The 15,322-nt window shown below is 44.5% G+C and overlaps 1 protein-coding gene across 1 annotated transcript; it reads right to left on the minus strand.

Moving 5' to 3' along the window:
• Positions 1-479: 479 nt before the first annotated feature.
• Positions 480-8,970, minus strand: LOC126176122 (cuticle protein 18.7-like). The gene is made up of 3 exons (XM_049923260.1): positions 8,960-8,970; positions 3,429-3,735; positions 480-1,235 (listed from the first exon to the last, which is right to left on the minus strand). Exons 1-3 carry the CDS (start codon positions 8,968-8,970, stop codon positions 573-575), a joined length of 981 nt encoding a protein of 326 aa, XP_049779217.1. The 3' UTR covers positions 480-572.
• Between the last annotated feature and the right edge of the window lie 6,352 nt (positions 8,971-15,322).

The following is a 15,322-nucleotide window of genomic DNA, read 5'->3' on the forward strand; positions in this document are numbered from 1 at the left end:
CACAAGACTTTTCACATGACGCCACAAGAAGAACTCAAGTGGGGTGACCACAGATGGGGCAGGCTACGAAACTGTACCGCCTCTGCCTATCCTTTTTTCAGGAAATGTCTGTTTCAAGTGTTCACGAACACTCAGTCTGAAGTAAGGTGGATATCTATCATGTTGGAACCACATCCGTTGACGAATGACAAGTGGGATATGCAACAAGAACCTGGGTGTGTTCCACTGTCAGAGGTATCAGAACGATTTTCGCTTGTAATTTTCGACTCGACTATTTCTTGACCAGTTCCCCTGACCACAGATTGATACATTTACCCGTCTCCATCAGCCCTGAAAGATTGTAACATCACCATGGAATTACAATGTATATAATTGTTCATGTAAAATTTTCGGTATTGCGTAGGACTCTGGCGATTAACCTGACACCACTGACGGTGTTTCTTGTAGCAAAGAAGTGTGTGTAATAAAGAAGCCAAATGTTTGCAGAAAATAAATATATTTATCCATTTTCAGGTATATACATGAGCAGTGATTGCCGTTTGGTCGTAGGGTTGTTGGGACACGGGGACAGTTCAGCCCAGCAGGACGCCGTTGCGGGCCTTGGCTTCCAGGTGGGCGACGGCGTCGGCGACCTTGCCAGCGGCGACCTCAGGGGTGTCCAGGGGAACACCGCCGGGTCCGATCACGATGTTGGCCGGTCCGTACGCGGCGTAGCCGGGGTGGATGGGGGCCGGCGCCACGATGGTGTGGGCGGCGGCGTATCCCAGGGCAGCGGGGGCGACGGCCGCGTAGCGCAGGGCCGGCACGGCGGCGGCGTAGCGGAGGGCGGCGGCGGGGGCGAGCAGGCCGTGGCCGGCCAGCACGGTGGCGGCAGGCGTCCTGGCGGCGATCACGGCGGGGGCGGCGGCGATGGCGGCGGGGGCGGCGGCGGCCACGACGGCGGGGGCGGCGTTCACGACGGCGTCGCGGACCCTCGTCTCGGCGACGGCGGCGGCGTGCGACGCCTTGGCGGCGGCCACCTCAGGTGTGTCCAGGGGTACACCGCCGGGTCCGATCACGATGTTTGCGGGGCCGCCGGGAGGGATGGTGCGGACGACAGCGGGGGCGGCGGCTATGACCGCCGGCGCGTGGGCGGCGAGGAGGCCGGGGGCGGCGATGCCGCGGGCCAGCAGCGCAGGCGCCGACAGGTAGCCGGGGGTGGCGACGCACACCGCCAAAACGGCGCTCAGGACAACCTGCCAACCAGGGAGGTATCACTCAACATGATGGCCCAGCAAATCATAAAGTAGCAACGTCATTTCCCGCACTTCTGGCTGAACAATCCTGATCTTGCCTGTGCAGTGAAATTTTCCAAAAAAAAAAAAAAAAAATGGCTCTGAGCACTATGGGACTTAACTTCTGAGGTCATCAGTCCCCTAGAACTTAGAACGACTTAAACCTAACTAACCTAAGGACATCACACACATCCATGCCCGAGGCAGGATTCAAATCTGCGAACGTAGACGGTAAAACTGGAGAGATTCCAGCTGACACAGAAACTTACATTCGCGATTGGAGCAGTAAAGGACGGGAGTGATATAGGAAATACCCTCCGCCTTACCCCATATGTTGGCTTGAGGATTATGGATGTAAATGTAGATGTTGTTAGTAACTTACTTCTCTCAGGCAACGGACGGGGACAGACAGGTGTTATAAAAAGGATAAAGTTGACAAAAGATTTTGTAAAACAGCTATTACAGTGGCAAAATTTGAGGAAAGCACTTTCAGAGGACGTGCAGTATCGTAACTCGTGAGTGAATAAGTGTGTAAAGAGAGCAGGGCTGGCGACTAAAATAACCTGCATGCCAATCGTTCACCCAAAGTATGTGGCCTTACACCCGTACTTCAGAAACACTGGAGTAATTTTCTCATTCATTCATATCAACTACAACCAATGTTGTTTGCTTGCTGTGCTCTTCAGTCCGGTGACTGGTTAATGCAGCTGTACACACCAGTCCATTCTGTGACAGGCTCTCCACTTCCATAGATCTGTTGCAACCTACTCCAATTCGAACCTGCTTGCTGTAGTCTAGCCTTTGTCTCCCTCTAAGTTTATACTCATCACCGTTACTCCTGTTACCAAACTGATTCCTTAAGGCCTCTACTAGTGTCCCATAAATCTATGTTCAAATGTTTGTCAAATCTTATGGGACTTAACTGCTAAGTTCATCAGTCCCTAAGCTTACACACTACTTAACCTAAATTATCCTAAGGACAAACACAAACACCCATGCCCGAGGGAGGACTTGAACCTCCGCCGGGACCAGCCGCACAGTCCAGGACTGTAGCGCCCGAGACCGCTCGGCTAATCCCGCGTGGCCCCTAAAACTATCTTTTTTTCTTCTTTTCTTTTCTTTCGATCAAGTGAGGCCATTAATTTGTTTTCTCCTCAATTCGCTTCAGTACCTCCTGGTTAGCTATCAGATTTGTCCATCTAACCCTCAGTATTCTCTTGCAGCACAGCTCAACTGATGATTACCCGAGATCGCGTTATATGTGATATTACCTGATGGTTGTAATTGAACTGAAATTGCTCGCGGAGGTGTAGTATGGGCTAGAATTATCGTATGGCAAGCGAAACTTGGTAGGTATGCCAATGCGTTAATGCAGTACCGTCCTGTTTTGGCCGCCAGCATCTTGTCGACGTCGCTGGTGCTCGTATGGAACAAATTGTGTAAATTTCGGTTAATAATAAAGTCATCATTATTCGTTTCTCACTTGTTTAATCTTTTCTGTCCACTTCTTGTTCCTAATCCTTTAGATATGGAAGCCGGCCTCTGTGGCCGAGCGGTTCTAGGCACTTGAGTCTGGAACCGCGCTACCGCTACGGTCGCAGGTTCGAATCCTGCCTCGGGCATGTATGTGTGTGATGTCCTTAGGTTAGTTAGGTTTAAGTAGTTCTAAGTTCTAGGGGACTGATGACCTCAGATGTTAAGTCCCATAGTGCTCAGAGCCATTTAAACCATTTTTTTGTTTTAGATAAGGAAGCACTTCTATACGTCTCTCTTGCATCCACAGCGCCAAATTTGCACCTGGTGGCCAAAATTGGAACTAAATTTTTTTCAGTGTAAATCGGGTCCACATTAACTCATTAGTATCTGTACCCTGTTTCGCTGTCATACAATAGCTACAGCCCATACCGAACCTTTTTGAATAGCTGCACTTCAATTATGACTGCGCAATATACCCTTTCTGTCTCCCAATTTTTCCTTTAATTGCTGCTTCTCACCTAATGCATTCCTGGATGTCTCTGAGTTCTTGTGTACCTGTACACTTGCGAGAAGTACTCCTAAAGATACTGTACTTTGCTATTCGCGATTACTGAAACTCCTGCAGTTTGGTTACTCTAAATCTGCCAGTAGTCGCAGTGAGGAGTACCGGTGACTTACCAGGACCTTCATGATGCTGTGGACGGCTGCAGCTGCTGAACTGTGCCGAGACAGCCCGCAGGCCGCCTTATATACGGACCGGCGTCCTCGCTGGCCCGGTGGCGTGCCGCGCCTCTTCGTAGCCCGAGGACCCGGGCAGGACCAGAGCAGCAGCGCGGCGTCGCGTGCTGCGCCCACGGCAGAGGAGCGCGCCAAGGCCGCCCCGGACGCCGCCCTGATTCGCCGCGGCGGACGACCTGGGCGCTGTCCACCAGCAGCGCGCCGCCGACCTCGCCCCCCTTCTTCCGCGTCGTCGCGACCCAGGGTCCTCGGTCAAGTTGTTCTCATCCGGATCCGCTGCGGCTGACCGGCCACCAAACAAGTATGCAAATTTCTTCTTCCGCTCTCATTTACGGGGTTCTTTCAATAAATAACGTTCCAATTTTTTTTCCAGCCTTCGATGTACAGGGTGTCACAAAAAGGTACGGCCAAACTTTCAGGAAAAATTGCTCACACACAATGAAAGAAAATATGTCATGTGGACATGTGTCCGGAAACGCTTACTTTCCATGTTAGAGCTCATTTTATTACTTCTCTTCAAATCACATTAATCATGGAATGGAAACACACAGCAACAGACCGTACCAGCGTGACTTCAAACACTTTGTTACAGGAAACGTTCAAAATGTACTCCGTTAGCGAGGATACGTGCATCCACCATCCATCGCATGCAATCCCTGATGCGCTGATGCAGCCCTGGAGAATGGCGTATTGTATCACAGCCGTCTACAATACGAGCACGAAGAGTCTCTACATTTGGTACCGGGGTTGCGTAGACAAGAGCTTTCAAATGCCCCCATAAATGAAAGTGAAGAGGGTTGAGGTCAGGAGAGCGTGGAGGCCATGGAATTGGTCCGCCTCTACCAATCCGTCGGTCATCAAATCTGTTGTTGAGAAGCGTACGAACACTTCGACTGAAATGTGCAGGAGCTCCATCGTGCATGAACCACATGTTGTGTCGTACTTGTAAAGGCACATGTTCTAGCAGCACAGGTAGAGTATCCCGTATGAAATCATGACAACGTGCTCCATAGAGGGCACGTGGAAGAACATGGGGCCCAATCAAGACATCACCAACAATGCCTGCCCAAACGTTCACAGAAAATCTGTGTGCATGACGTGATTGCACAATTGCGTGCGGATTCTCGTCGGCCCACACACGCTGATTGCGAAAATTTACAATTTGATCACGATGGAATGAAGCCTCGTCCGTAAAGAGAACATTTGCACTGAAATGAGGATTGACACATTGTTGGATGAACCATTCGCAGAAGTGCACCCGTGGAGGCCAATCAGCTGCTGATAGTGGCTGCACGCGCTGTACATGGTACGGAAACAACTGGTTCTCCCGTAGCACTCTCCATACAGTGACGTGGTCAACGTTACCTTGTACAGCAGCAACTTCTCTGACGCTGACATTAGGGTTACCGTCAACTGCACGAAGCATTGCCTCGTCCATTGCAGGTGTCCTCGTCGTTCTAGGTTTCCCCAGTCGTGAGTCATAGGCTGGAATGTTCCGTGCTCCATAAGACGCCGATCAATTGCTTCGAACGTCTTCCTGTCGGGACACCTCCGTTCTGGAAATCTGTCTCGATACAAACGTACCACGCCACGGCGATTGCCCTGTGCTAATCCATACATCAAATGGGCATCTGCCAACTCCGCATTTGTAAACATTGCACTGACTGCAAAATCACGTTCGTGATGAGCACTAACATGTTGACGCTACGTACTGATGTGCTTGATGCTAGTACCGTACTGCAATGAGTCGCGTGTCAACACAAGCACCGAAGTCAACATTACCTTCCTTCAATTGGGCCAACTGGCGGTCAATCGAGGACGTACAGTACATACTGACGAAACTAAAATGAGCTCTAACATAGAAATTAAGCGTTTCCGAACACATGTCCACATAAGATCTTTTCTTTATTTGTGTGTGAGGAATGTTTCCTGAAAGTCTGGCCGTACCTTTTTGTAACACCCTGCATACAGGGTAGTCCATTGATAGTGACCGGGCCAGATATGTCACGAAATAAGCATCAAACGAAAAAACTACAAAGAACGAAACTCGTCTAGCATGAAGAAGGAAACCAGATAGCGCTATGGTTGCCTCGCTAGATGGCGCTGCCATAGGTCAAACGGATATCAACTACGTATTTTTAAATAGCAACCCCCATTTTTATTACATTTTCGTGTAGTACGTAAACAAATATGAATGTTTTTGTTGGACCACTTTTTTCGGTTTGTGATAGATGGCGCCGTAATAGTCACAAACGTATAAGCACGTGGTATCACGTAACATACCGCCAGTGTGGACGGTATTTGCTTCGTGATACATTACCCGTGTTAAAATGGACCTTTTACAAATTGCGGAAAAGGTCGATATCTTGTTGATGTATGGCTATTGTGATCAAAATGCCCAATTTGCGTGTGCTATGTATCCTGCTCGGTATCCTGGACGACATCAACCAAGTGTCCGGACCATTCGCTGGATAGTTACGTTATATAAGGAAACCGGAAGTGTTCAGCCACATGTGAAACGCCGATCGGAGTGGCCGAGAGGTTCTAGGCGCTACAGTCTGGAGCCGCGTGACCGCTACGGTCGCAGGTTCGAATCCTGCCTCGGGCATGGATGTGTGTGAAGTCCTTAGGCTAGTTAGGTTTAAGTAGTTCTAAGTTCTAGGGGACTGTTGACTACAGAAGTGAAGTCCCATAGTGCTCAGAGGCATTTGAACATGTGAAACGTCAACCATCATGATACCAAAGTAGGTGTTGTAGCTGCTGTTGCGGCAAATCCGCACATCAGTAGCAGACAAACTGTGCGGGAATCGGGAATCTCAAAAACGTCGGTGTTGAGAATGCTACATCAACATCGATTGCACCCGTACCATATTTCTATGCACCAGAAATTGCGTGGCGACGACTCTGAACGTCGTGTACAGTTCTGCCACTGGCCACAAGATAAATTACAGGACGATGACAGATTTTTTGCACGCGTTCTATTTAGCGACGAAGTGTCATTCACCAACAGCGGTAACGTAAACCGGCATAATATGTACTATTGGGCAACGGAAAATACACGATGACTGCGACAGGTGGAACATCAGCGACCTTGGCGGGTTAATGTATGTTCGTTTAAAATTGTGAGCCATATGTTTGTGACTATTACAGCGCCATCTATCACAAAGCGGAAAAAGTGGTCCAACCAAAACATTCATATTTCTTTACGTACTACACGAATATGTAATGAAAAATGGGGGTTACTATTTAAAAAAACGCAATTGATATCTCTTTGACCTATGGCAGCGCCATCTAGCGGCCCAACCATAGCGCTTTCTGGTTTCCCCCTTCAAGCTAGACGAGTTTCGTTCTTTGTAGTTTTTTTCGTTTGACGCTTATTTCGTGAGATATTTGGCCCGGTCACGATCAATGGACCACCCTGTATATACATGAAAATGTCCTCTTAACTGCTCAAAATTTGATGTTTCTTCTGCACATTTGTCAAGTTTCTAATCATTCCGGCAGATCACAGAATCATAGTGAACCATCGAAATAGCATCTACCCAAGATACTCGTTGCAAGCCTCATACTGTACTTTAATTCTTCGTTGCGGAAAAAGAAATCCCCTTTGTGTTAAGAATGTGCTAATAATGCAGTTCATAGGAGTACTGTTGGGTGATGCGTCAAGACAGTGAGCCGTCAGTTCAAATGGCTCTGAGGACTATGGGACTTAACATCTGAGGTCATCAGTCCCTTAGAACTTAGAACTACTTAAACCTAACTAACCTAAGGACATCACTCACAGCCATGCCCGAGGCAGGATTCGAATCTGCGACCGTAGCGGTCGCGTGGTTCCAGACTGAAGCGCCTAGAACCGCTCGGCCACACCGGCCGGCAGTGAACCGTCAGGAAGTGTAGAAGGGCGCCTTGTCACGTTCCACGCGGCTCCCCCGTCGGAGGTTCTAGTCTTCTCTCGGGCATGGGGGGGTGTGTGTGTGTGTGTGTTGTCCTTAGCGTAAGTTACTTTAAGTTAGATTAAGCAGTGCGTAAGCTTATGGACGGATGACCTCAGCAGTCTGGTCCCATAAGACCTTATCACAAATTTCCAAAAGTGGGGAAACTGAGATGCACGATCCGCCACGTTCGGGTGGTCCTACCATAGCCATTACTCTCGACTTAGTGAACCACACGGATGCCTTAATTCATACAGACCAGCAGCAAACAACTGACTCTACAGCTATTGGTCAGGAATGAAAGTGCATGTGCAGTGATTAAGACTCTTTCATATTCAAAGGTGTGCTCCAGATGTGTTCCACAATGCTCACAACAAACCACGAGATTCAAAGAAAAACCGATTCATCTGAACAGTCAAGGTCAATGGAGAGGTCTTTCTATTAATGGTCGTTACAGGTGACCTAATAAGGATGCATCATTCTGAGCCAGAAAGAAGAAAGTCCCTCGATGGGCACCAACCACATTCCCCCCCCCCCCATCCCCCACCCCACCCACCCACGAACAAAATTCAAGGCAGCTACTTCTGCCGGTAGATTCTTGATGGTGTTATTCTCGTGGATGTGTTGCCAAAGGTATCAATCACTGAATCAGGGGCGTATGTGAAGACTCCGAATAAACGTAGTAACACTTTCTGACGTGTTCGGTCTGAGAAGAATCCTAAAGATATCGTTGATCAACACAATAGTGCACACCCACACACAAGTCTCAGCATGTCTCCCCGTACTGGATTGAGCTATTTCGGCCACTTAAGGAGTCATCACGTGGGGCACACTTTAGAGATGATGAAATCGTAATTCATGCATTCAGCATTAGGCTATCTTATCTTCCGAGATAAGAATAGTGAGATACTAATTACTGAATAATGTTCCTAATCCGCGTTAGAAACATGTCAACTTTGGTCCGTTGGCGTCTAAAGCAGCACACTTGGAGTTAGATGTGGGCCATATAGTGGCTTACCGGACATGCTGCTTTTCTGCACATGGCTTCTTGTGAATTATGAATCAGCACATTCAGCAATCAACATTCAGTCATGCGGCGGTCCGAAAATCTTCTGTGCTCCTTCCTTCTAACATAGAAATTATTGACCTTAGTGAGTTCTTCAGGTGCACGGCCCACCAAGAAGTAAAAATCAGCTACATACATTTGTTAGCAGGGTTCATGGAGTTATTTAACTGCGTTATTCTAGAGAAGTAAGTTTATATTTCCTAGTCTCACTGCAACTGCTCCTCATAATCATTTTCGTACCCTTACAGCGAGCTGGATAGAATACAGTATTTCTGAACAGTTGCCCCTATTTATCTCTATCTTGATATACTTCTTGGTTTCATATTGTTTCCCAGTTTTATCCACTATATGTCCTCCCCTCATTCCTTTCTATTTTGTTTCATTTATTCCAAGTATATATTTTGCTTTCTCTCGATCAAATCGACTACCTCTTCTGTCGTTACAGTTATTGTTAAGATGTTTAGAGTACTCACTCGTAGTCCATTCTGATTTTTAGCTCCATGCCTTGTACGGTTGTCACGTTTACGATTCCTTCTCATGTTCCCAAGGTAAGTATCGGACTCCAACGTTTATTCCAGAGGCACATGAACAGAAGTATACACTTGGTTTATTTAATTTGAGTCTTGCTCTCGTGTTGAAAGCAATGCATTCATAGCTGCTGATGTTCTAGGCTTACACAGATGAGGATTTTCTATTGGGGAGTACTCCCTTGGCCTTTGAAGACCTTGAAATGTCCCCTTAGAGAAATTATGAATGTCTGTGCTGGTAAACGTCTTACTTATTTGACTTTCAGACGGCTGAGCAAAACTCAACGTACTCAGACATTTCTCTCTTTACTTATTCTGATCATCACTAAACTGATACACAATATTTTTGGCGCAACGCAATCTGACTTTCAATAATCCCCACAAAAGAATGGCCCCGACTAACAATAGCCTATACCTTTCATGAATCACTTACCTCACAAAAATCTTCGTTACTCAAACTACTGCAATACAGAGAGCGCCAATACTGCCAGCTAAATAAAAGGTTCTAACTACTGAAGGCACTAACTACGGATAGTCATAGTTAGCAAAAAATGAAAGATTTTGATAGAGAACAAACAATGTATTTATCTTCATAGTGTTCAAAAGTCATATATATATATATATATATATATATATATATATATATATATATATATATATATATATATATATATCAGTTCATGACATATGCTATCCCGCAGCAGTTACCCGCAATACTTGAGATGAAAATAGATAACAGTGCCCCGTTTTTAACTTGGGTGATTCTTATAACATTTTTTTGTTAGTAACAAACTCAAAAGTACTCTAAAGTTGTTTTGTATCTTCCTAAGTTGTTGCCATTTTTATGATTTTATGATTTCCAGAGAAAACTAGTTCATAACGTCTCTCTCTTTCTCTCTCTCTCTCTCTCTCTCTCTCTCTTTCTCTCTTTCTCTCTTTCTCTCTCTCTCTCTCTCTCTCTCTCTCTCTTTCTCTCTGAAAGTGTAAAAATGAGGAAGTAGGATCATGGATCATGGTTTAACGTCCTATATCTGACGACATCGTTAGAGACGCAGAAAAACCTGGTGTGTTGGGGAAGGGAATTGGTCCTACAATTCAAAGGGATACTACCAGATTTACCCATAAGCAGTTCAGTAAAATCTCAGAACACCTAAATCTGGTTGGCCAAAAGAGGATTTAAAATGAATTATACATTTCCTGCAAACAGAATTTCGTGTCCTACCTCTCTAGTTAAGATTTCAACTCTCTCTAAAATTCTATTGTACATTTTTGCAACATATAAAACGCCGTGAGTGCCAAATGAAAGCGACGCGACATGTATGACGTGTAACGCCAGAAATGCATATCCAATACAGAGAGCGCCAATACTGCCAGCTAAAGAAAAGGTTCTAACTACTGAAGGCACTAACTACGGATAGTCATAGTTAGCAAAAAATGAAAGATTTTGATAGAGAACAAACAATGTATTTATCTTCATAGTGTTCAAAAGTCATATATATATATATATATATATATATATATATATATATATATATATATATATATATCAGTTCATGACATATGCTATCCCGCAGCAGTTACCCGCAATACTTGAGATGAAAATAGATAACAGTGCCCCGTTTTTAACTTGGGTGATTCTTATAACATTTTTTTGTTAGTAACAAACTCAAAAGTACTCTAAAGTTGTTTTGTATCTTCCTAAGTTGTTGCCATTTTTATGATTTTATGATTTCCAGAGAAAACTAGTTCATAACGTCTCTCTCTTTCTCTCTCTCTCTCTCTCTCTCTCTCTCTCTCTCTCTCTCTTTCTCTCTTTCTCTCTTTCTCTCTCTCTCTCTCTCTCTCTCTCTCTTTCTCTCTGAAAGTGTAAAAATGAGGAAGTAGGATCATGGATCATGGTTTAACGTCCTATATCTGACGACATCGTTAGAGACGCAGAAAAACCTGGTGTGTTGGGGAAGGGAATTGGTCCTACAATTCAAAGGGATACTACCAGATTTACCCATAAGCAGTTCAGTAAAATCTCAGAACACCTAAATCTGGTTGGCCAAAAGAGGATTTAAAATGAATTATACATTTCCTGCAAACAGAATTTCGTGTCCTACCTCTGTAGTTAAGATTTCAACTCTCTCTAAAATTCTATTGTACATTTTTGCAACATATAAAACGCCGTGAGTGCCAAATGAAAGCGACGCGACATGTATGACGTGTAACGCCAGAAATGCATATCCTCCTATTTCCATCTATTGTACTATAATTTGTTTTCCTTATTTTTGTTACCTGAATATATGACATTTCTGTGTCTTTACATATTGTAATTGTTTTACTATTTGTATATATATATTTATGCATTTATGTCGATGTATAATTGGTTTGTTTCGTAAATATTATTTGTATTTTTACGCTGGGGTCTTGCCTAGGGAAAACTGCTATCGAACGATTACATCGATAGGTCGTGTGAAGAATCAAAGTGTGTAGGATCTTTGGTAGTGTTAACTCTGCCGCGTGGAGCGCGGGCAGAGGGGGTCTGGCTGGAGTAGCGAGTGGAGCAGGTGTGTTGTGTGACGCTCCCGCGAGTTGCCGCGCTTTCGGGGTTTGGCAGCATGTAATTGCGCTCGACTTGCGATGATAGTTTCTGACATGGTGTCGCGGACGGGAAGCATTAGCTGGCGCACATCAAGAGCCCGTTTCGTCTGGTGACCGTGTCGAGAAGAAGGCGCGCCAACATCCAGCTTCTGCAACAGCGACGGCCGACAATGAGTGACTGTCGCCACCTCCTCGATCGACGGCTTCAAACCTTCAATCAACCAACAAGGAAGACTGGAAGCACGTAAAGTTTTAGAACTGTATGGCAGACCTCAGCTTTTCAAACTGTACCATTTTCGTAACTATAATTACAGCAACTTAGCGTTAACATTTGTTGCTCATTGTCCCAATTGCATTACCAAGCAGGGTCCCTTCCTTTTCCGGAATGAACCCGAGTGTCGTTGAAATTCAAACGCCAGTATTAAAGTACTATAATTCGATTTCAATGCTTTAATTTCAAAGTTCAGTTAAAGTATTCATAGCTGGCCACAATATTTAGATTACACAAGCACAAATTATGAGTGCGAGTTTTGTTACCGTATTTTAGCTTACCTGTGACTGCAGCTCAGCTTGGTACGGACAAAATTTTACTATTGTTCAGAATCATTTAATTCAAGTTCAAAGTTAAATCTCTTATTTCTAAATTGCGTAGATTCAAGTAGCTTTTGAAATGATTGTTGAGGTAGTCCAAGACTAACCGTGTTTTACTGAATTTCGATGTGCTTCAGAAAGAAAGCTCACTATTAACTTCAGTCACTAAATTAACTTTCGATTTTTCTGTTTTATTAATTCTTTTGCTAAATTAAGTCAGAGTGTAGCGAAATTTATTACTTCTGACAAACTTTCAGTTTTCACACTGCACATGTCAACCCTCAGTTGCCATGCTTCTAGTGCTAATTATATGTGTAATAACCTTTCTTTTTCAGTTACTATAGTAATTGTCCTTAGGACTGGCGACCGTAATTTCCCCCAAATCTCAAATATCTAATTACCGCTAGTTGATTGTTAACGTAACGGCCGCACATTTACTTTCTTTATTAACTTAACCCCTTTTTAAAACTAATTTCCACCAGTTTCATTAGCGTTTTTCCTTTCATTTAGATGTAACCCTTTCCTCCCTCTTTACCGACAGGTTAACTTCGGTGACGATTGCTTTTCCTAAATTTCCATTAGGTACACGCGGTTTAATTTTTCACTGTCATTAAGGTCGATAAGTGAGGGGGGAGGTTACAGACGTAAGGCTGCCGTTCAACTATTTAAACGATTGCCATTCAGTATGCAGATGTCAGTTTGCTATCAACTTGTTTGCTTGAAGATATACAGCTGTCAGGTTATCAAGTAAGTCAAGATACGACATCAAGAGAAGCCTCATTCAACACGCTATTTTTTGCAGTTCTCCGTGACTAGTTAAATAACATTACTATTGTAATTTCTATGTTGAAAATTACGATTCTCTATAGAACACATACAATGCATCTAATGTTTGGTACATTTACAAGAGAAATCCCTAATGAAATTAATGTAAGCTGTTAATCTAAAAAGCCGGCCGGAGTGGCCGAGCGGTTAAAGGCGCTACAGTCTGGAACCGCACGACCGCTACGGTCGCAGGTTCGAATCCTGCCTCGGGCATGGATGTGTGTGGTGTCCATAGGTTAGTTAGGTTTAAGTAGTTCTAAGTTCTAGGGGACTTATGACCACAGCAGTTGAGTCCCATAGTGCTCAGAGCCATTTGAACCATTTGTTAATCTAAAACAGCCCTGAACAATTTATCAGCAGCTCGTGGTCGTGCGGTAGCGTTCTCGCTTCCCGCGCCCGGGTTCCCGGGTTCGATTCCCGGCGGGGTCAGGAATTTTCTCTGCCTCGTGATGACTGGGTGTTGTGTGATGTCCTTAGGTTAGTTAGGTTTAAGTAGTTCTAAGTTCTAGGGGACTGATGACCATAGATGTTAAGTCCCATAGTGCTCAGAGCCATTTTTTTTTCTAACCCTGAACAATTAGGAACCCACATGCATGGAAATATTTTAGACTGGCAACCCACATGCACTGGAAATATTTTAGACTATTTAGCTAGAAACGGGTCTGACCTCATCGACAGTCTCACTATAGAAATAGGGATTTTCGATCTTCATATTATAATAGTGACGACGGTTGCTTAAGTTAATGAATCTGTCAGGAGAGAAAGTTAATTATAGAAAAAGCAGGTCAGCAGTTGTTACCATCCCGCCTAGATAATGAATGGACATCATTTAGCTCCAGTATGACGGGCTAGAGGTCTTATATGCGAATTTTAAACTGATTTCAGATCGCGCTCTGGAGACATATGCGCCAGGTAAATGGATTAAGGATGGTTTGGACCGCTCGTGGTTTAATAATGAAGCACGTAAAATGTTGACGTATCATATAATGTTGCACTCTCGGTGCATAAAAAGAGTGCGCAAATGTTGACAGGCAAAAGTTAGTAGAAATTCGTGCGTCCATAAGAAGATCAATGCGCGAAGCATACAAGAGCTGCCACCACCATAGATCAGCGAAAGATCTTACAGAGAACCCGAGAAAATTCTTATCATACTTAAAACAGCTAAGCGGACCGAAGGCTTCCATCCAGTCACTTGTCGACCAGTCTGGTGTGTCAACAGAAGACAATAAAAGGAAAGCTGCAGTTTAAAATTTCACGTTAGGAAATCACTAATCAAACAAACATACCGTCGTTTAAAAGTCGTAGAGACTCCCACATGGAGGACATAAATTGGCATCCGTGGGTGGAGAAGCAACTGGAAGAGTTGGAAACAAAGTCACCGGTTCCAGATGGAATCCCAGTTTGGTTTAACAGAGAGTACTTTGCAGCACTGACCTCTTACTTAGCTTGCATTTATCACAAATATCTCGCCAACGAAAAGTCCCAGACGAATGGAAAAAATCGGGATGACTCCTGCATATAAGAAAGGTAAAATAACTGACCCGCACAATTACAGACCAATATCTTTGACATCGGTTTGCTGCAGGGCTCTTGAACACGATTTGAGCTCGAATATTGTAAGCTTCATTGAGACAGAAAAACTTCCGTTCAAAAATCACTCGTTTAGAAACTTAGCTTATCCTCTTCTCACGTGATTCCCTAAAAACCATCGACGGAGGGCAACAGGCGGATTCCATATCTCTAGATTTTCCGAAAAGCATTCGACACGTTGCCTCAATTCAGACTGTTAACGAAGCTCCGAGCATTCGGTTTACGCCCAGATATGTGAGTGACTCGAAGACTTTTTAAGTAATAGAACCGAGTAAATTGTCGTCGACGGCGAGTGTTCATCAGAGACAAGGGTATCTTCTGGAGTGCCCAGGTAAGCGAGATAGGACCACTTTTTTCTCTACATTCATAAATGACCTGGCGGACAGGATAAGCAGTAATTTACGGCTATTTGGTGATGACGCTGTGGTACACAGAAAGGAGTCTTCGTTAATGACTGTAGAATTTATAAGAGGACTTAGACAAAATTTTTAGTTGGTGTGATGAATAGCAGCTTGTTCTAATTTATAAGTGGGTAAATTAATGCAGGTGAGTAGGAAAAACAGCCCTGTAACGTTCGAATTCAGAGTTAATAGGGTGCAGCTTAACACAGTCATTTCGATTAAATGCCTAGGCAAAACGTTGCAAAGCGATATAAAATGAGTTGAGCACGTCAGGTCGGTAGTAGCGAAGGCGAACTCTCGCTTTCGTTTCATTGAG

Source organism: Schistocerca cancellata, chromosome 3 (assembly GCF_023864275.1).
Source record: "Schistocerca cancellata isolate TAMUIC-IGC-003103 chromosome 3, iqSchCanc2.1, whole genome shotgun sequence".
NCBI classification, from domain to species: domain Eukaryota; kingdom Metazoa; phylum Arthropoda; class Insecta; order Orthoptera; family Acrididae; genus Schistocerca; species Schistocerca cancellata.

What these genes read in the sequence shown, in the direction of transcription:
- LOC126176122 (XM_049923260.1), bottom strand. An exon ending in ACAGCATCATGAAGGTCCTG is followed by an intron (nt 1,236 to 3,428) that starts GTAAGTCACCGG and finishes CCTGGTTGGCAG; the next exon opens with GTTGTCCTGAGCGCCGTTTT.